Source organism: Megalops cyprinoides, chromosome 3 (genome assembly GCF_013368585.1).
Source record: "Megalops cyprinoides isolate fMegCyp1 chromosome 3, fMegCyp1.pri, whole genome shotgun sequence".
Classification (NCBI taxonomy): domain Eukaryota; kingdom Metazoa; phylum Chordata; class Actinopteri; order Elopiformes; family Megalopidae; genus Megalops; species Megalops cyprinoides.
In genome coordinates, this window is record NC_050585.1 from 24,375,621 (window position 1) to 24,398,369 (window position 22,749).

General features: G+C 39.9%; 1 protein-coding gene across 1 annotated transcript; it reads right to left on the bottom strand.

Moving 5' to 3' along the window:
- Positions 1-2,033: 2,033 nt before the first annotated feature.
- Positions 2,034-9,711, bottom strand: LOC118775547 (probable G-protein coupled receptor 174). The gene is made up of 3 exons (XM_036525519.1): positions 9,619-9,711; positions 4,766-4,821; positions 2,034-3,823 (listed from the first exon to the last, which is right to left on the bottom strand). Exon 3 carries the CDS (start codon positions 3,432-3,434, stop codon positions 2,445-2,447), a length of 990 nt encoding a protein of 329 aa, XP_036381412.1. The 5' UTR covers positions 3,435-3,823; positions 4,766-4,821; positions 9,619-9,711; the 3' UTR covers positions 2,034-2,444.
- Between the last annotated feature and the right edge of the window lie 13,038 nt (positions 9,712-22,749).

Consider the following 22,749-nt stretch of genomic DNA (forward strand, 5'->3'; position numbering starts at 1 on the left):
CTCTTCATTTGCTATTTGATGCTTGTTGTTCAATACTGTGGTTTCTTGTTCTTTTTGTCCTTAGCCTTTAATTGTTATATATTTTTGAATGAGTACTTTTTCTTATGAGGTGATTACCTCTAAAGCCCTTTTTGTTCGTTTTTTTAACCACCTGTGTATTTTGACCTGTTTTCATGTTTGCAGTGTACGTTTTCGATTTTGTGTATTTACACTTGCAAATAAACAAATTAAATAAAAGATGTTGCACATTTTCCGGAAAAAAAAAAACTTTAGTGTGTCAGATGTTTAACACACAGGTAAGGAATGTATTCAAACACTTCATTTGTTGCAATGATGACTAGCCACAGATTTACTACACATGTAAACACAGAACATGTTAATTAAGGGGTTAATGCAAGGCTCTGGTGTTGTTGCAACAGACCCTCTGTGTTTCAAGCTAAACGGAAACAAAATGGATAGAAACCCTGCTTTTTTGATTGAACCTTAAGATTAGTGAAAGCAGAGGAAATTGGGGGAAAGAGATGTGGTTTCAGTAAATGCTTATGCAGGTAGAATGTTATAAACTGGTTCTTATCATGTTACGCTAAAACCACATCTGGACTTCTGTCACTGTTAGGAGTTGCAGCTTTGTGTGGCTCTCTGTACCAGAGCAGGATCTATGCTGCAGAAGATGTGCAGCTTGGACAACACTGGCAGGGTTTCCCTCAATCCCATCTTACCCACACCTTCTACTAGCAGGGTTTCCCTCAATCCCATCTCACCCACACCTTCTACTAGCAGGGTTTCCCTCAATCCCATCTCACCCACACCTTCTACTGGCAGTGTTTCCCTCAATCCCATCTCACCCACACCTTCTACTGGCAGTGTTTCCCTCAATCCCATCTCACCCACACCTTCTACTGGCAGTGTTTCCAGATGGCCAGGGCCGGAACAACATTTGACTTAATTGTTAGATGAGGAAGACACACATATATAGTTGCTAAAGCAGTGATAGTTAAGCACAGCTGTTTGACTGTCCCCGGTTTCAAGAAATTCATTGAGTGCAATGGCATCATAAATATGTGCCAAATTATATATATGTGCAATAAGTTATGGTGATTGCATTAAGCAATGTTGCGAGAGCTCCATTCTCCCTTCATTTCTTTTTCTCCTTTGAAACTGCAGTTTACTATACTGGTGTGCGTTTAGTATATAAAATAAATTTAATATTAATATTGGTATTACATATTTAAAATTTACATATTGTTTCAAAAACCTGTGATGCATACATCCTAAGGTGTATTATGTAAGCCAAATAATGCATTGAAATACTTGGAGGTCAAGATTAATTGCATGCTACAACAAAACCAACACAAAGAATGTGGTTCTCCTTTGTATATCCCAAACATTTACATAAAAAGTAATAACCTCTCATAAAGTGATTTAGCATAAGACTTACCACTTAGGATTCTCCATAATGTACAGTGTGGTCTGTATTTAATCATACACCTAATCATATTGTTCAAACTTGATTCCAGAACCATGGGAGAGTAGCTGTGTGACAGCAGAATGCCTGACCACCAAGCCAAAAATACACATGGGACAAAAGCAAACAATAAGGAATTTATTGTGCTGTGATTACTGAATGACAATTTGTCCACAGAAAACCATCACAATAAACAAGCACAAAAAGAAAGAAATGTTTGGAAGAAAGAGTTGTTTACTCAGTGTACTAGTACCAATAATTAATATCTTTCTTTTAGGGTAGCACCACTTGTCAATGGATGACACCATATGGCTTGAAAATCTTTGTAGGTGGTGACATGTCAAGCTCATTTTCAGTACACCTGACTGGTCTAAATGTTCCATCTCAAATCACCGTATACAAACAGCATCAGGTTAACCGAGAGGACTTAAACAGCCAACCTTGGGTTAACTGAGCGACAGCCAGATTTTAAGAAAGGTGCATCTATTGATACAATAGTGCAATGTAATGCACTTCAGATACAGAACCACAAAAATTTATCTTAATGATTAAATATTTTGTAGGGAGGGTAAATTTTTTAACTGTTCACATAGTTTTCAGTTAGTTCCACAACATGTTTCCACGATTTATTTGAGTGCATCAAAGGGACATATTAATGGTTGTGCTCTCCAGCTATTTGTATCCTGCATCTGTGAGATTGGTAACATCAGAGTCATCAAATTCTGTTAATTGTGGGTGTCCGTAGTGCCCCAGCTCTGATTGTGGGGATGCATCCTCAGTCCCCTGGCTCTGATTCTGGAGGCATGTCCACAGAAACCACTGCCTGGTTATGGAGCTGTGTCCTCAGTGCCCCAGCTCTGATTGTGAGGCTGTGTCTTCAGTGCCCCAGCTCTGATTGTGAGGCTGTGTCTTCAGTGCCCCAGCTCTGATTGTGAGGCTGTGTCTTCAGTGCCCCAGCTCTGATTGTGAGGCTGTGTCTTCAGTGCCCCAGCTCTGATTGTGAGGCTGTGTCCTCAGTGCCCCAGCTCAGACTGCGCAACAGGAAGCGCAACTGGAAACTGTCCGGGAGCTCAGGCCTGGAGAGCCGCCTCCTAAATTCGTTGGTGGTGAAATAGTGGATGATGGGGTCCAGGCAGGAGTTGAGGCTTGCCAGGCACAGCGTGACCGGATGGCACCGGAGGACGGTGTTGCGGAATGCACAGCTGACCTCGGACCTAGACTTGACCAGGAAGTGGAAGGGGAAGGTGAGGTGATAGGGGGCAAAGCATACCAAGAAGACTGCCGTGCAGCTCAGGACCATTTTCAGAGCCTTCCGTTTCTCACCCCTGTCGTGCAGCACGGCTGTCTTCTCACACAGGCTGGCCACCGTTCGCCAGGAGCAGGAGAGAATCACGGCTAGCGGAAGCAAGAAGCCCAGGATCTCTGCCAGTACGATCAGAGTGATGCCAGCTGCCTTTGTCACATCCGCCAGTGGCAGCTCGGAGAAGCAAAGCGGCTCGTCTGGACCTCGGCGCATCAGGGGGAAGGGCAGACAGCCCAGGCAGACCAGGAGCCAGCCAGCTGCACAGAGTCCCCTGTCGAAGCGCTGCTTGTTGCTGCAGTAGCGCAGAGGGTGGTGGATTAGTCTACAGCGGCGCAGGCTGATGCAGGCCAGGAAGTAGATGCTGGCGTACATGTTGACATACTTCAGGTAGAAACAAAACATGCAGAGGAATTGCCCAAAGGGCCAAGAGTCATTCAGGTAGTAGTAGATTCTGAGAGGGAGCGACAGCACCTGAAGCAAGTCGGCAGCAGCTAAGTTGATCATGAAGATGACAGCCTTCTTGGTCTCCCTCACATAGACGCGAAACACCCAGAGTGCCAATACGTTGCCAATCAGGCCTGGCACCAGGATTATGGAGTAGATCAGGGCGTAGATGAAGTGCTGGTACTGCCTTAGATCATCTTCTTCTCCACATGTCTCATTCATTTTGTGTCCCAGTACCTTATTTGTAGAAAATTGATGATGCAGCTCATTGGGGAGGGAGTGTACTTTGTCCAGAATGATCTTTGAAATCAGTCATATTTGACAGACTTACAACACATTTCCACCATTAGTACATCTTTGAGAGCTGGACTGATAGCCACCTTCATTATTAAGCCAGCTGCAGTTCCTTATCTTGTGCATCTATTCTGTCCTTCTCTACCTCCGCGTTGTAATCTTGATTTGTGGTCTCGGTGTACCGGGCTTTACAAGTTTCAGCATGTAGTGGGAGGAGCTTTAACCCAGCCTCGTTGTATAGTCACTGGGGCTGTTGCTCCAGTCTGCATGCTGGAAAAGGAGCTTCATCTCCAGTCTCTTCAAACCTGGAAAGTTAACTGTTTCACATAAGATCACATAAGTCACATGAGACTCAAATCTCAAAGAGTTCAACAGAGTAACACTGACATTGGTTCAGAAAAATCCATCATGCTATCCATGATAGGGCTGCAGTTAATATTATAATCTACATTTTATAAGCTAATTCAGTTAAAGCTCATCAATCTCATTGGCAGATGAACTGAAAAACACGATGCTTTAATGTACCTTCTTAAAGGCTGATTACTTTGCATCGTCATGCTGTGGTTATGCACAACAGCATTGTGCAACTCATGCACATAAACTTCACATAACATGAGCTATTCCTGTAAAAATACTGGCTTACCTTTCATTCTGTGATATATTACTCACATAGAATTCCTCCTATTTCTTTCCTGTTTAAAAATGGGTTTGTCCAAGGCAACACTGTTGTGAGTGCTCACTTCAAGCCAGGATGCAGGTATGTAATTAAACTTAGAAATCCAGTAAGGATTTGCATGTAATTTGTGTGCTCACTGAAACACGAGGAAGTACAGAGGCAAGGACAGCAGTGTGGCAAAGCCCTTCTCTTACTCAGACAATAGGCTTCACTGTTTGGGCAGCGGAAACCAGCAATAGAGACAGATCAATATAAAGATCATGGTACAGTTTTTCATATCTATATATATAGTATATATTGTATGTATTATTTGTATATATAGTATATTTTGTCTTTCACCCTGGTGAAAGTGGGACATTACCGAGCATACATCTGCCCTTTGCAAGGAGGATTTATAAATGTTTGCTTGTTTTTTTTTTTTTTTTTTTTTTTATAAATGCTTTGTTTGGCTGTTTATAGATTTGTCTTACTCTCTACTTTCTCTTACAATCATCCTGTGCGCCTTTTAGAATGATTCATATGCAACAGAATGTGTCTGTAACCTCTGTACTAGCTTTCTCAGTACCACGTTTAGGTTACTCACTCTGGAAAGCCATTTTCTGCATCCTTCCTAGCCCATCATCTCTTATGAGGAAACTGCTGAAACATAAGGAAATGTACATATTTGAGCATGAAAGAAATTGCACAGACACAGAGAGGCACATTTGAGACATGGCATGTGCATGTTACATACACACATACATGAACATCCTTTTCTGTATATATGTGTGACCACATGCTGAACCACCCAGCTCCCTTCCCCCATCCTCTCACCCCCTCCCTACCAAAGACACACATGCACCTTCTGAGCATGGCTGACTTGCTCCACATGCATGCTAACCTGTTTTATACTGTCAACTCAAGGGCCTCTGCATACCTAAATTGCCTCAGTGTATGCAGGGGAATGTCGAAGGATTATGTCTGTAAACATTTATGTCAATAAATATTGGCAAAGCCCTATTGGCAATATTGGCAAAGCCCTTCTACATTAAATATTATAACAAAAAACAAAGACTGAAATTTCGCCACTACATCCTTAGTTTCAACTACCTTTTCATTTGCTCTCGCCCTTCGCTACATGCCCATATAATTAATCAAAAATAATGACCATGGCTCTTTTGTCACTTATGGTTTGTTTTTTTGCTTGTTGGATGTAAGTTTTGATCCATCAGACATATATGCACTTTGTACTTTCCAAGGGGTGCAGTTTTCGTAGGAATTTTAAGAGCAAGTGAATTTACATCCACTTCAAAGTGAAAATGTGTTTGTGTTAATTTATCATTTATAAACATGTCTTTTTTACAGTTTTAAAATAATGAAAATATTATTGTAAAACAGTGCTTTTTTTGTATGTTTCTATTCCTCCAGACATTATGCCCTGACAGCAGCCAGCATAATTCATCCTCTCAGCAACAGCCTTCGGCAACCTCCAAAGCCAAGACTGGAGATTAAATCAATTTTTGTTCCTCACCATGAATGGTTTCTGAATTCAGGCCAATTTTACATTCCTCTCAAGAACACAGTACCATTGGTTTTCTTGGTATTGTATCTGTTTAGCCCTGGTTTTGATTAATTTGTATATGTAGTAAAATCGGGCAGTCAGTATTCTTTCAAATTTTGCATTGTTTAGGAGTTATACTGTGGTTTCAAAAAAAATCTTATACATCCATTCTTTACCATCCTTATCCATCCTTTAGAGAGCTAGTTAAGTTTATACATGATCATAGCATTGACACTGACACTGACAGTTACGTTGTTTGCAAACACTTCCTCATTTCTAATGTACATGAGGAAGTGATATGTCACTTGCAAATTTAGATTCTATAAAATACTGTATATAATGGGCATATTTTTGTATTCAGTGATATGGACTCAGTCTTGCTGTTCAGGACTACAGCAGGACAAGGAACCTGCTCTATTGAAAATGCCCTGTAACTAGACTGTTTTGTTTTTTGGACATGACTGGTTAAGAATTCTCTTTCTGCCTGAGAGTGGAGGAAGGCTCTGTGTATTGCGTGCTTCTGTCTGTTCACCCACAGGAAAACCCACTCAACCCTACCCGCAGCACAGGAAAGCAGCTCTGCTGAAGATTAGACTCCACAGCTCTGACAATGCAGATTTCACAGAGCAAATAAAACAAGAGCTGTCAGTGCAGTATGTGTGTTAGTGATGACAGATTAGCCTCATGCACTGTACAATATATAAAACCCAAAGCATGAACGCTTCATTTATAGAACTCCAATGAACTTTATTACTGTAAGTAAAAAATTTGTGAATTTGGCTGAACTATAATTAAAAGTAGTTATCACAAATCAAAAATGTAGTTTTGCATATGATAGCCTTACAGTACGATGCTCACCATTAAGGTGCAGCACCTGCAAAGAACAGAACAGGGGATCATTGTGCTTCTTATGGTGCCTGTACCAGACCATGTGTCAAACCAAAATGACAAATATTGCTCCCATATCTCACACTCCCAAAATAGTGAGGCATTTTTAACATGTTTCTACAGGATATGTGTCCAGAGCCAGAATGCCATACTGAATAGGCTATATCCTTAGTAATACCAAAAACATATGTACATGAGTCATTGGTAGGTATAGCGTTATATAGAATTTGTCCAGGTCAGACAGAATATTGCAACCAGTCCAGTAATTCTAAACCCAGTGGGAAAATATGTCTGCTGTAGGATGCACAACAGCAGTCTTGGAAAACTAGAGAGCTAGGAATTTACAACTACTGTCAGCTCCAGCGCACAGGTACAAAGATGCAAGGGAACAAATTAGGAAGCCTCCCCCACCTTTCTCCTCAGTTTTTTGTCTGATTGATCAATGTATTCCTCTCCATTTCCGTAGCAAAGTGTTCTTGGTGAGAGAAGACACACACCAGGTCCCTGAAGACACACACCATGCAGCTGCACTATGTGGAATCAGGCAGTGTCATCCAAATCCAGCTGTAAATTGTGACTCTCCTGGCTGCTTAAATTGCTTGTCTCTAAAGGGCTTTATTTTGACTGGTTGATTTATTATCACGAAGCCATCATTAACCAGATATCATGTAAAACTCTAACCCTTCCCATTTTCTGGTGTAACGACTCTAACTGGTCACATGAAAGTCTTTCCTCCAGAATGTACCTGTGTACCATTTGAAAATGTGACTAAATGAGCCAGCCCCAATCCCATTACATACGTCATAAATCAGAACTTCTAGCATTCTCTTAATTTCATGCTTATCTTTTGCTTTGTCACTAATACATGCTCATTTTCACTCAGGATTCTGTTGTTATCTATTGGTTATCTCTTGGTCTTGTCTTGGTCTGTTAATGATAATTATGAAATAGAGGCTAATTGTTGCTGCTATTGTACATGCTTAGGTTGAAGGCAGGTGTGAGGCATGTCTGTTTATGGCACACCACATTTCCACGTGCTGCTGCAATACTTGTGTCAAAGCACACAAATTTGTGGATTTCTTCCTCACCATTTTGGGGAGATTTTTGAATATAAAGTACAATTTTTTAAAGTACTCTAAGGCTGTGTTTACCATAGATAACATATTGCTGGTGGATAGGTATAAATAACAGAGTGTATTGATTGGCATAAAACTTTTTCATTCCTTTAAATTACATATTGTATGTGTTATTGACAGTGTTATAACTATTTAGGAATATATACATTAATAATTTGATTGAAGAGTTTATATAACTCATATATATAATACCACAATTTGTCGTTTTTTTTTTTCCTTTTGGTCACCAAATGATCACCTAATTGCTCATTGGTTGCCAACTTTTAATGAAAACGTCACAAGTTTTTTTTTTTTTTTTTTTTTACATAGTTGGGGGAAACTAAATCAACTGTGTAATACCAATTAATGTTTTAATGACTGTTCACAATCTCATTGACTGATTAATGGTGTTAAGTCTTTTGTGTTTCTGTTTATTCTGTTAATTCCTACAGAAATGTCTGCCTTATTGAGGGTCCTTTCCTCACAGAAAAGTCCCATAGCAAAGGGACAGCAGAAATATCATGAAATCCAACGATTAAATGGACTGTGCTTAAAATGTTTTGACATATTCCTTAAGTGGGTCGGTAGAGGAGCATTAAGATGTTTAACAGTTATTATTCATTTATTTCCCTGAAATCAATATTCAATGAGACTTATGCTGAGCAATCAAATGATTACTACTTTTGAACTGACTTCTGCGAGGCAAGTCATGCTCCTTAGCACAAATGATGAGGTCAAGGAGGCCATGTCCTTTGGGCCATCAGCTGATGGACGAGGCCCACGGGAGCCTCACAAGGGCCTTTCTCCTCCTGTCCTCTCCTCTAGAATCATGCCAGGGGATAAAATACAGTACAGCTACAGGCAGGAAGGCACAGCTGACCTAAAGGTCACTTGTCTTTGTCCTTCCCCACAATTCCCAGAACAAGGCTACAATGAACTAACCCGAATGAAATTTGGTCCCATAAGCCCAATATCTCATGACGTGCTGTTTTCTGTTATTTTCTGTGTTCTGTGATTTTTTGTTTGTTTTCTCTTTCTGTTCTCTATTTTTCTTGATTTGTTTGGGAAAAACCCCTCAGTAGATGTTGGATTTTACCATATATTCAGCCAGTGAGTCATTTTCGCCTTGTGTTCTTGATTTTAAACAAGTGTTCTTTGTATGTACTTTATATCAACCTGTATGTACTTGCACTTCTAGACTATTTGTCTTGTGGAAGTTTTGATGTCACCCCCTGCCCATCATGTGATCAGCATATGAATGTGGGCAAAGTCACATACAAAAGTTCTAAACATTCCGAGCCATCTCTCATGTTTCCGTCTTTGGCACAATGTGAGTGGGTGGGATTTGCTTCCATCATCAAATCATTCAGAACCATCCAGAAAAAAAACATTATCCAAAGGACAGGAGTAACCACACTTTATTTCTAACAAGACTCTGGTTTATACTCTCCATTGTCCCTATAGTTAGCTGCGCTGTTGTGATCCATACCTCATGGGAACATACTGTCATTATTAACGGCTTTGCGTGCACTATACACAGAAATAGCACAGATACCACAGTGTTATTTGCTGCCCCTGTAGCAGAAGGTGTATGTTGTTGAGGTGGATGTGTGTGACACCATGAGTAGGTACCATGCCTTTCAATAACCTTAATTAACACCACTCTAACCCTGCTGGTCTCTTGAAGGGCACAGCTCCGTGTAGGCCCCATTGCCAAAACTCTACTTACCTAGAGGAATCTCAGAAGGCCTCACAGGAATTGTAACTTGTCAGGAAAAATATTTCAACAGGATTTGCGCCCCCCCCACCTTCCACCCTGAGTACAAGCTATGGCAGAGGGAAGCTAGAGGCTCTCTGTGAGAGATTACAGAAGAATGGCATCAAGACTCTTACCTCTATGTTCAGTTGCTCTGGTTTCTCTCCATTTGGGACCAAGGAGAAAGTGAAAGGAATGACATCAGCCTGTGCACACATTCCCCCAACAGGAACTGTCAACTGTGAATGTGACAGCGCTGGGAGAGACAGCAGTTCTTCCTCTTCTACTCTCTTTTCTCTCTCTCTCGATCTGTCTCCTCCCCCCTCCCCTATCTCTCTCCCTACCTCTCACTCTCCCATGCTGTCTCACTTATGATCTCTCTCTTTTTCGTTTTGCGTTCTCTGTCATTCGTAGTCTCTCTCTCTCTCTCTCTCTCTCTCTCTATCGCTCTCTCTCTCTCTCTCTCTCTATCGCTCTCTCTCTCTCTCTCTCTCTCTCTCTCTCTCTCTCTCTCTCTCTCACACACACACACACACACACACACACACACACACACACACACACACACAGAGTTTTTCCTGTCTCTTTATGGCTTGCCTGTGATCTCTCAGGCTCCTGCAGGCTCCCATCACATTGGGAAGTATACATTGTTAACCAAGCTGACCTTACATGAATGCCTAATGACAACAAATACAAAATATAGGTTAATATTGTTTTGCACACTTTGTTTTATTGAGGGTTTGGTTATTACCAGTATTTTGCACAGAAAGCAGTTTAGAAAATTTTTAGGTGACCAACAAAATCTCTGAATGATTATCAGTCATTGAACTTTTATTATTTAATATATCCCTATTTGGGTGTGGAATTTCATTTGAAATTTTCTGTAAAATTAGATATGCATTTGAAAATTAATCCTGGGAAAAGTGATGGAGTTGACAGAAGAGGTTTGAAAGGAAATGAACAAAAACCAACTATGGCTTCAAGGATGATTTACAAATGCTTTGTATTTCAAAACTTATAAATAAATACCACCCTTTATCCACCTATCCATCTTCTATAAACATATTTAGGAACAGGATTAGGTGTGTGTAAACTGATCCTGTGTCCTGTATGGATCCTTTGTAGAGAGTACCTTTCAGACACTGAGGTGAGAACCTGTCTCCACTTGTCTAACAGTGGTCATACTTTTGAATCATGAATTGAATTTGAATTGTACAATTCAATGTACAATCAATTAGCTATCAGACCACAACCCTCTAAGAACACAGTGTCCAAACCTGCCTCTAGATTTATTCCACTTGTATTGATACCCTTTTGCTTTTTTATACTTTCTTCCATTTAACAAGTTTTTTTTATGATTGCCAGTTGCCAATTAGTCTTGTCTTACTGTACCAAGACTACTACTGTAGGAGCAACAAAAAAGAGACAAATGCAATCCTCTGATGCATTCACATGTAGCCAAGATCAAGTCCCATTGTACACTACAGTGTGATGCACATGGACATCGGGAAGATGGATCCCACCCTGGCCCTGAAATGCCCTCTATAGTTAACTATGCTGAAATAATACACCGCACACACAAAACACCTCACTGTGTGTTTTGCCAGGCCAGAACTGGCATCAAAGCAAATAAATTCTTAAGGGTCCACAGAAGGCCCTGCCCATCTGTGGCTCTCTGCAGTGACTCACTCTAAACTGCCAGGACAGAAATTCCTAGTAATGGGTGATGCTGTCAGTGCCAGAGTACAACAGTTCTGCCCCAAGCCTCTCACACACATACTAGCCAATACTGTCATTCCTATTTGTATAGGGTTGCAGACAAACAAGCCAAAGCTATGGTCTAGTTCCTCCACCCCATCAGGAGTTCATACAGGTAACAGCTGCATATTTACTGAGGCAATTGTCGGTGAAGTACTTTGCCCAAGGATATGACAGCAGTGCCCGAGCAGAGGATCAAACCAGCAACCTTTTGGTTACTAATTCTGCTCCCTACCACCACACTACACTGCTGCCCCCTGCCTCTGTGAATAAATATATAGATAGACTACACTTCTCTGATGGATGTAAAATGCTGAAATAATAAGAGGCCTTGCTCATGCAGTAGGCGAGGCTTCCCATGCAGATTTAGATGGGGTACAAAGGATGGACTGCCACCTGCAGTGGGGAGTAAGTGAAGAGGCACTGGCCAGCAATCATGTAGAGAATGAAGTTGATGTGATGGGGAAAACAAAAGAGGAAGACTCCACTGCATGCCAGCACCAGGCTCAGGGCCCTGTGTTTGCTGCCTGCCTGCCTGCCTGCCTGGGACCTGGTGAGGCCATCTTGGATCAATGAACTGGAGATTTGAACCATTTATGCTTTCAGTATCAGGTTGACCATCTCTGACACTGATACTCCTTAACTTTGAGTTGGATAATAATATATCTCTTGATATAGCTGGTAGTGATGTTGATATAGCTAAAAAAAAAAAAAAAAGCTGGAATGGTTACACGCTATTTTTACTGCATCATTATTACTGTAAACCTTATACATTATGTGATCTTTTTTGTTATGTATATGATGATCTGTGTCATCATATGTCTTTTGCATGTCCTTTTGTAAAAATCCAGTTGTGTGTTTGTAACATTTATGTTCAGAGCATGGCACTCTAGGGAACTCATTGCTGAAAGTCTTTAATATCATCTCCTTGAAGTGTTCAATGGTGCAGTAGACAATGTAAGCAGTAAGCACTGGTCTTCCTCTAACTAACAAACCTGTCTGACCCAAGATCAGTTTTCATTTCATGTGCAGAACCAGCATTAGATTTGAGTGAGCTCATACTGGCTCTGTTGTTGGGAGCAGAAAGTATCCAAAGGTACCGTCACCTTGTTTCACAATGACTCAACTCTATGACCCTTACAGGCTGCTGTGCAGGGGAACTGCAGGTGTAACTGACTCGATGTATGGCTATGCAGCCTGTGGGCCTGGGTTGAGTAATCAGAGGAGCTCAGGATGCTCTTACTTCAGTGGAGATTCAAGTTAGGTTGGCAGCATGTATTCTCTTTGCAGCTCACAGCAAATTCACAGTGCAGTTCCCACTATACATCACTTCCTCATTGAAGCAAGGCTGCACATCAGAAAGAGCTTAAAAGCCATACAAATTTAGCAGCGCACAAACAGCCCGCATATCACTGCACTGCCCACTCTGCTTTCACAAGCAGCAGTCTTAGAGTTATTTTCATTGCACAAAGACAAACAGCCACACACAGAATACACACTGACAAAATGTTACTCACAAACTAAAAAATTTAAGTGGGGAGGTGTTGTGTGTGGTTAGTATCCGGCAAACACTGCATTTTGAGCTGGCGCGTGTGGGTGGATCAACTTCTGAAGTATGACTTGAAGAGTGACCAGTGGGTATTAAGGCTTTCTGCACAACCTCTCACCACTCTCCTCTACCATGGTCTGACAGTATGTTACCGTCTTCCTCATTTATTATTCTATTATAAAGGTCTCTAGTCATTACTGTTCAGCAAGATGTAAGAAAAAATAGATTTAAAACTATCATGTAATGTACTTGTGGTCTTTATTCCATTTAAAGAATTCTTTTGTTTTTATAATATTTACTGCTTTTTTGCTATTGATGCATGCCTTACCTGTATTAAAAAGAGAAGTATAATTGTTGTGAATGGAAATCCTTCTTCTTGTCATCCTTCTTTTCATTTTCAACTGCAGTGTGCAATTACAAAAAAAATGTTCAACTTTACACTGTTTTTGTATAGTAATAGTGTCATCACTGACATCCAGCATTGCTGATATACATACAATACAGTGTAATATGTGTAAAACACCAGAAATTCCACCATTTCAGAGTTTGCATGTGTAGTTACCTTATCTCAAAAATTGACAAATGCACCTTAACAGTGCATGTTTTGATTTGAAAAATTCCCAACTAAGACAGCTTCACAAAATGGAGGATCTGCATTATGATTTTCAAAGAGAAAAATGAAGCAATTATTGCCAAATATAAATAAAAGTGCAATTTTTAAACTGGACACTGGATGTCAGTAAACCGTGGACTGTAGGATAGGGCAATCACATCATTCCAATTCTAACATTGTTCACCCCTAGTACCCGCTCCACCTACCACCTTCATTCACCTTTTTGTTCTTGAGCTACTCCAGTGCTGCTTTGGCACTGTGCTTGGGATCACTGTTCAGCTGAAAGGTGAACTTTCTCACAAGCTTCAGCTTTTTAGCAGACTGAAGCAGTTTTTTTTAGCAGACTGAAGCAGTATTTTGCAGTATTTCTCTGTATTTCGCTCCACCCAATCTTCTTTCAGTTCTAACAAGATGTCCAGTCCCTGCTCGTGAAAAATATCCCCACAGCATGAAGCTGTCACCACCATACTTCAGTTGAGGGATTTTGTAGATTTTGAGACATGAGCAGTGTTTGGTTTGTACCACACATGAGTTTTTGGCCAAAATTCAAAGCACTACCCTGGTCTCCTCTGATCACAGAATATTTTCCTTACGTCTTAGCTGGGTCACTCATGCGCACTTGTGGCACTTGTGGCAGATGCGCTTTGAGATGGTTCTTTTTGAGTAATGGCTTCTTTACCACTGTCCCATACAAGCCAGTTTTATGCAGAACTTGTACTATTGTTGAGCTCCATATAGTATGGCAGTTTTGTCTTTGTTACAGCTTTTTTCATATGTGTACACTTCCAGAGCATCTTCTAGAGCAAAGGGGTTGAATACTTATGCAAACAGCATATTTCAGTTTATTTTTCTTAAAAATATTTTCTAACATAAAACTAATGTTATCTTAAACTAATTTTTTATTTTTGAATTTGTGTTTTTAAACAAAATATAACAGATACAAATTTCAATGTATGATTTGTAATAGAATGTGATAGAATTGGTCAAGGGTCTGAATACATTTTCAAGGCACTGTACATGTACGCACACATACACCACAGCTGACAATAGTGCAAGCTGTTAAGATAAATTTTAACTTTTTGGTGTGTTTGATTATTATTTGCACAGGTGATTCCACTTTGGAGACTATGTGAAGCTGCTTGCCAGGATCAACCAAAAGCAAACCAACAAACAGAGGAATCTCACTCTGCTTGGTCCACAGCAATGGCCAAAATTTCAGCACTCAGGTTTTCACTCAGTCCAGATATTGACACAGGAGGGGATTTCAGGCAATACAAACCAAAACAGGAAACAGGAAATTTCTAAATGCACAATACACATTTAGAAAGAAATTTCTAGCACCCCATATCACACAGCACAGCACCCACTCCAGACCCCACACCCTTCCCAAGTTTCACTTCACAGTCACTACAAGTGGTATGTTCCTTTTAATCAGGTATTCTGAGGCATATTACTTCATTGGCCTCAGGTGTGTACTGTTTTAATCTTACCACATGAAATATTGCCACCTGCTGGCACAAACAGATCAGGGAAACAAGTTTTGCTGCAGCTGTGAATCCAACCCTGGTCATTTCAATCCCTGATCACGTGACAGATCAATTGTCTTGTTTTTATTGCCTGAGATTATACATATCCTCTGATACTGTGGCAAATGACCCAGACAAGAAAATTGTACACATGCATGCAAATGTGCTTAAGGGTTCATGGAGACTATTTAATTAAATAGTGTATGCACCTGCCCTGTACTGTAAACATGGATAAAAATGTGGACAGCTAATGAAGCATAACATACATTGTTATAACAAAGCGTCGTCGCTCTCTTGTAAAAAATAATGAACATGGATTGTGGCAAAAGGTGACTGAACAAAAGTGAGGCTTTGATTGCTGAAAGTACACACGCAACACACAGTCTCTTCCAGTCCTACTCAACTGACTCTGTAGTTATAGGTTTTGAAAAGGCTATTTAGCCACTGGAGGCCAAAACATTTGGCAGGGAGGTCCACTTGTGTCAAAAATGTATACTTTGGGATATTCAAGAAAGGCAGCATGCCAGTTCCTTTGTTTCAGCTGAATCTAGTAGTGCTATGTATGAAACATTACAATTCTTAAGACATTAAGACAAATGTTGGGCCTGGGGAAGAGATATACTCCAGATGTCCATTTGAAACCTGCTTATTGACATAAAGTATGTCTGATATGACATTTGGTTATCTCTTCAGAGCCTTTTATTAAAGGGTGACAGGTGCGAACTAGTGAAGTTAAAACAAATGGATCTTGACCACAGGTGTGACAGAAAATTCTACTACCAAAGATACAGTGTGCGTCTGTGTGTGAGAGTGTGTGCGTGTGCATGCATGAGAGATAGAGAGAGAGGGAGAGAGAGTGAGATAAGGAGAGAGAGAGATATGGAGAGAGATTTTGACTTTTACGCCCCTTTATTCACTGACTTGTTTCACAGGACCAGACAAAATTACTATGTACATTGCTATATACTTGCATATTTACATATTTACAAAGGGAAAATAACACACATGAGCCACACCAAATCCCAAAACCAAAGAAAATCCACCTTAACCCATCTGGAAAACCCCAACAAAGCAGCAAATAACAGGAACACTCCGATAATCACAAAGAACAACACTGTCAGTATTAGCATGGCACTTCAATTTCCCCTGTCTCAGTAACATTACAAAGCACACCATGCAGTGCCAACCTGCTGCGAAACTCAGAGATTGTTGCTTGTATTATAAAACATATATTCCAGTTCAATCTGAGACATGATCATTGATTACATGACTGTAACACAATCCGTTGTCCTCTGATCCTGTAGTTCTGCCTTCCTATTCTTGCCACCCCCTACCGAAAATGTATCAGGTTTATGGACACATAACACAGTTTGAATCACTACTATGATAGTTAAAAACGGATTGTAAAGGGCTCCTGTGTAGCTCAGTCGGCCAGGATCAGGAGCCTGCAAGTTGCTCAGATAACATCAGAGGAGTGCCTGCTCTCTAATGAGCACCCTCTCCAATGCAATGCATTGAACTGCGTGACCTGTAGCACAGTGTAGAAAAACATATATACAAATGTGTCCAACGACTGCATTCACCTCACTTCAGCAGCCTAAATGAATGCAGTGGTTGTCACAGTGAGATGAGCCTAGTATACAATTAAAAAAAGGGTTGCATAAAAGGGAAAAAAGCAGAATGCAAGGAAATGATAAAATCCCTGTCTCTCTGACACACACCACTGTATATTAATTAGTCATTAAGTGTCAGAAAGTCAACCAGCATGGGGTCATGTTTACCACATTCACAGTTCTGGATAGATTGACCATGAAAGAACAGGGGACTTTTGTTGTTTGTTGTTGTCACCCTGGAAAAGTTTGATAGATTCACCTGAGCCCACGGTCCCCCTGGCTGTATTGCTTCCTAGCCAGGGAGTTTCAAAGTTACTTTTTAACCTGACAGATTACTCTTTGAGTGGTGCTCAATGTGCATGACCAGAGAATTTATGTAGATCATTCCCCACCTGCCATTTAAATCTGCACCCCGGCAACAAGCTGTGTGTGTTTGTGTGTGTGTGTGTGAGAGAGTGTTGAATGCTGCTGGGAATTTAGATTGCTGTGGGTGCAAAGTGAAGATACAACATAGCAGAAAGATAAATGACAACACACATTATAGGTTAGCATGGTGAGCATGCCTACATCAAGATCATTGACAAGCTTACAGAAACTGTTACTGCCTGTGGGGTGGCTTTCTTTGAACAGGGGGCCTGGTTCTTTCTCTTGTTGATGCTTATGGTTCTCCTTGGTTGGACTCAAATGTTGCCTCAGCTTAGTTTCTTCACTCAAACCAAATTTCCTTAAAATCTAACTTATTTCCTCATTGAAGCTAGAATGCTGAACAGAGGTTGGCACAGTCTCTCAGAGTTTTCCACTGCCAGCTACATACATGTGGATTCTAGCTACTTTGTTCATTGAATGCATTTTTTTGTTCAGGAGGTAAAGGAGACATTCACATCGTGGTGAGGATTGAGTCGCTTAGACCCAGTAGAAGGAGAGGAGATCTTCAAAAAAATGTTGAAAATTTCTGCAAAATTCTCTATGATGGACAGAATCAATGTCTTATGTAGGTTGTTTATATTGTCAACAAAATGTCAAATAAACATTAATGGATACACCTCTGAAAATGAAATGTAAGATGTAAGATGGGCCCTTTCTTTAAGCATGTACAGAAAATGAGGGGAGAATCTCTCTGATGGGGAGCACTAGGCCTTAAAGCAGACCTCTCAGGGTGTCAAGGAATTGAACCCATTACACTTCTCACTGCACCCTTGGGCTCTCATCTGCCAAACAGCCACAGCTGCAGTATGAGAGATGCACAAAGATATCTGGCATGCAAAACATGCATATCCTCACCCACATCTCCTTACATTAAAGCTAACTGCTTTTTCAGTCTTACCTGGTATTTGTCAGCTTGAGACATGGCCACAGGTATCTTTAATTTTGGATCAAAGATACTGTATCTACATACATCTTTGGAGGAGCTCATCCTGTTTTCTCAACATCCATTGCACTGCACCTATGATTTCGTTTAGTAAAGACAAAGTGGAGGGTCATACTGAACATTACGGTTTCATATAGTTTTAAGTAAGCAACGGCAGTAGTACTACCCTACTGGCATGAGGTGATGACTAAAAGGCTAAGGCCTTGATGTCCACATCAGTGTATTTGCATTGCCAATGACTTGTATCTCCTTCGAAAATGTTGAATAGGTTCAATTATATGAACATCATGTCACCTCAATGCATTATATGATTAATTGTGTATGTATTTTATTTTTACAGTAAAATGAGCAGCTATTACACAATATTTATTGTGCCTCCCACAATATAACATTTACACGTAACATATGTCTTAGAATATACTGCATAGTAAGAGATTCCTGTTTCTGTGGGGCATATTTTTCAAGAAAATAATTATCAGTAAATTTTTTTACTAATTATGCCACTCTGTTTTGAGGAATTCAAATTAAATTTACATTTGAGGAAAAGTGTCATGTATGGTATCATTTATCCCACCACATTACATTATTGTCATTTAGCAGATACTCTCTTATCCTGACTGACTTACAAAGTGCATCTAATACAGGGGCATGAAAGGCTGTACAAACAAAACACCACTAACCACATATGAACAGGAGTGAGTGTCAATCACAGTGCTGAGATCACAAATGCATGCCAAGATTAGCATGTAACTGCAATGCAGTAACACGACAGAGGACAATACCATTCCAAACACAACATTAATACATACCCTAAAGTAAAACAATGACACATTAGGGAACCAATGATCACACATAGGTAGGAGCACTAAGGTGTAACCTGAAGAAGTGGGTCTTCACTACAGGACTACAGGACAATGTGGGCTCCGCACTGAACAGTTTGCTCCGCTCTGTATTTACAATACAATAATGTGAGAATGCTGTGGCACTTATGTTCTGTGCTTGTGCAAAATATGCCTGCCTGGCTGTCATGGGGATCTGTAAGCTCCACACTGCCTGTGAGCCTCACTGGCCTGCTGTACTGCCTCTATCACTCCAGAAATGCAAATCTTTTAAGGTCACCTAGTATCGGTGGTATATTTTATCAACAAAAAGGTCCTGCTGCATTGAATGTAGTAACGGAATTCTTAGAATACACATTTCGCAATGCTATACACTTACGTTTCAATGCTATAATTTCACAAGGCATATCTGTAGGGATGGTGGGAGATCTGTTTTTTAACATTTAATAATCTGCAGGCACTAGTAACATCTCCATTTTACCAGACATACCTTGTTTACACAAACATATTTGATTTTACATATGACAGTTTGTCTTAAATAATAAGACATTTACTTTTCTTAAAATATAAGGGAAATAACTGTGTTGTCTAGTTTTTTGCCAGTGACATAAGCATTTGACAGAAATCATGATTCTTACAAATGAAATTGATTAGCATGTTACATCATACAAACAAGGCATATCTTACCAGTACAAGTCTGAATGGATGGATGTGCCACCAGATTATTTAAAAACAGATTTTTTTTAGTTATTATTGGATATGTCCACAGTAAAATAGCATAAAATTAAGTATTTGGTCATTGAATATGAGTAAATACTGTTATTAAAGCATGTTATATTTTGTGAACATATTTCTTGTGACAATATGATGATAGCTGTCATTTGGTGTTTGACTACCATTCTAACAAAGACATTCTAAAAGCAGCAGTCACATTCTACAATATTCTGTTGTCAAATGTCAAAACATAACGAACACAGAAGAGAGATGTAAAATCACTGTACCATATTCCACTTAAGTGGCCTTTACCAAAACATACTTACAGGTCACTCTACTGTAAATAGCCATTAAGCTGGTGTTCTCTTACATAGGGAAGAAACAGAGAATTACTCAGGTTATGGAAATTGCATAGAATAGTAATAGCATATTCAAATAGATCACAATTAAGGTAAAAAAAAAAAATTTACAGCCAAGTGACCAAGAAATGATTACAGGATTACAGGGGACAGGATTTTGATCAGCAGCAGCATATTTTCTAAATTATGCTGCTATTTATATCCCACTTGTAGTCTGAATATTAACAGTGGCAGTACAGGCAGAGCTGACCTATGGTACTCAAAGGATCCCAGTCATCTCTGACTTTGCCTGACTCTGTAGTGCCTGCCAGTAAGACTCTCATGTCATCACCATGTAACAAATCTGTATTAAACCTCCCCAACAGACAGCTGTAATTGAGTTTAGAAGGATCAGATCCTCTTAAATAGGAAACACAGACAACATTAAATGGAGAAAGTGAGGTGTTTTCTTCCACTGCACAACATCTGGTTGGAAAATTCCAGTAACAATTTCAAACCAACATCTTTGCAAATGGTAGAGATTTCTACCACCAATGTAGTTCACTGTTTACCTTTCATTTCTGACTAGTCATTGATACTCATTTTATTTCACTTTAAACCCAAAATACCATGGAAAACTTGATTGTCCAAAAGTTAATCAGTTACATAAAGCCTTGCATCTCCACATCAACCAAAGTGTCACGGAGAGTAAAATGTAATTTTTACACTAATGAGAATTTCCTGACAGAACAGGACACTCCCTGTTTGAACAACACCACATATAGTTTTGAACAGTGCTAACAGAAGAGTCAGACGAATGACTCACATCACTATGTCTTCAGGAAATACCTGCTTTTGATGTTGAGAGCCTGAGGCAGCAGGTACTCCATGGAAATTGACATGGAAATAATTGTCAAGATGTTGACATTCCAATAGAAACATTATGATATGAATCACTAAGTAAGTATGATATAAAACACGAGGAAACGTTGTTAGTACACAAATGATAGGTAAAGTGGGTAAATGAGCCAAGGCTATTTTTAAACAATGTAGTCTTAATGAAAACATTCTTCCACCACGGCACAGTATAGTCCCATCTTTGCAATGTTATGGAAACGTTCAAACTCTTACTAGTCTAAGCTGGTTTGTGCTGCACAATAACATTTCTGTCCGTATTTTGCAAGCTATAATGTTAGCATTAAAACTGACATCTGCGACTGGCTGGTTAAAAAATGTTAACATTGGGCTTGCTAGGTTGCAGCTGTTTAATTCACAATGACATTAGCTAGCTAGCTAACGTCTGTACCCACCTAAAGACTCATAACCAGTTGTCCAATTATGCTGTTAAACCACAAGCTTACGGTAACATTAGCTGTAACCTAAACTGTAGCTTTTTAATTAGACTTATGGGCACCTTAAGAGGACCACTGTATAAATTTTGTTGCCAAGGAAGATATGAGTAGGCCTACCGTATGGTGCCGTATGGCCTACCGTAGCGGTCCTATACTTTCCGACTGTTATGGGACAATTGTGTCAGCTCTCTCATGGTACTGTGCACCATACGGTAGGCCGGTCATATCTTCCTTGGCAACATAATTTATACAGTGGTCCTGTTAAGGTGCCCATAAGTCTAATTAAAAAGCTACAGTTTAGGTTACAGCTAATGTTACCATGACTAAATCAACATTACCCTGTTCTAACACAAGCCTGTTGCATTCAGATGGCTTCCAGGGGGTATTCCAGAAGCCATTCCATTAATCTATTAATCTGACTAGACTGTGACTGACAGGTGATGTCTTGTTAAATGCTACGTGAACATGCCCTTTTTTTCCATTTCAGCCTATCCAAGATTGACTTAACTTGAATTGGAATCGACGTCGTGGAACAAAGAAATCCTGAGGCGTCACACCTTGCTTAGTCAAGTCACAGCTCAGGCTACGGTTTAGGATTTCTTATTCCACCTTTCTGGAATACTCTCCCCAGGTCTTCAGAGAAGGGGAAGAATCATAAGGTTTGTAATACCCGTTCAGTGCTGGTTAATATTTGAAACAATTCTGCTGTGATTTAACAAAAGAGTGCCTTCATAGTAAGTTGATGCATCGTCTGCAGCCAATCTGCTTTGGGTATTCACCCAGTGGTATAATGTTAAATAACGTGAGATGAGTATGAATACTGGAAAACAACACAGGTCAATATATCTTACTTCTTTAAATATGCATTATGACATTTGGTTAGTTTATATCATATTCGTCAGGTCTGGATCCAAATGTTAAGTACTATGGGTACTGTGATTAATAATGTCTTCCAGCACTTTAAAAGAAATCACAAAAACCCTGATAATTACTAAGTTTAATTCAGTTTAGTTCGGAGGCATTTCATTCACAGTTATATAACAGCACTATGCCTGATCCCTGCCCTTTACAGGAAATAGGGAAACCTAACTCTAACGTCAACAGAAGGCAACAGGTTGGGGCAGTTCATAAGAATAAAAACAAAGAAAAAAAAAGGGTTAACTGCCTTCATCAAAATGAGCAAGTAACTAATGGCATGTAGGCTTACCAGGGTTTTTTTCACCTTAGACACATGTTTTGAGCCTGGTAACAGATCTATACAACAAGATCCACAAAGTTTACCAGCACCTTGGTGATGGCAGAGGCATAGTTAACCTAAACATCCAACTGCATCAAAATCTTCAGATTGATGGAAAAGATGGAGAAGCCAACTTCACCATTTTTATCAAATCACAATTTAGTTTCCATTTTAGCCAGTTACAATTCTGCTGCCTTTTGTCAGAAATCCTGACCCAGTAGGCTAATATGTCCGCACAGCTCTCCAGCTGTTGAGTCAGCATGCATTCCAAACTCCCATACATTCAGTCAACCTCATACCTCATGTCATGGTGTATTCTACTGCGGATGTTCTGTGGTGCAATCAAGATAATATGTAGAT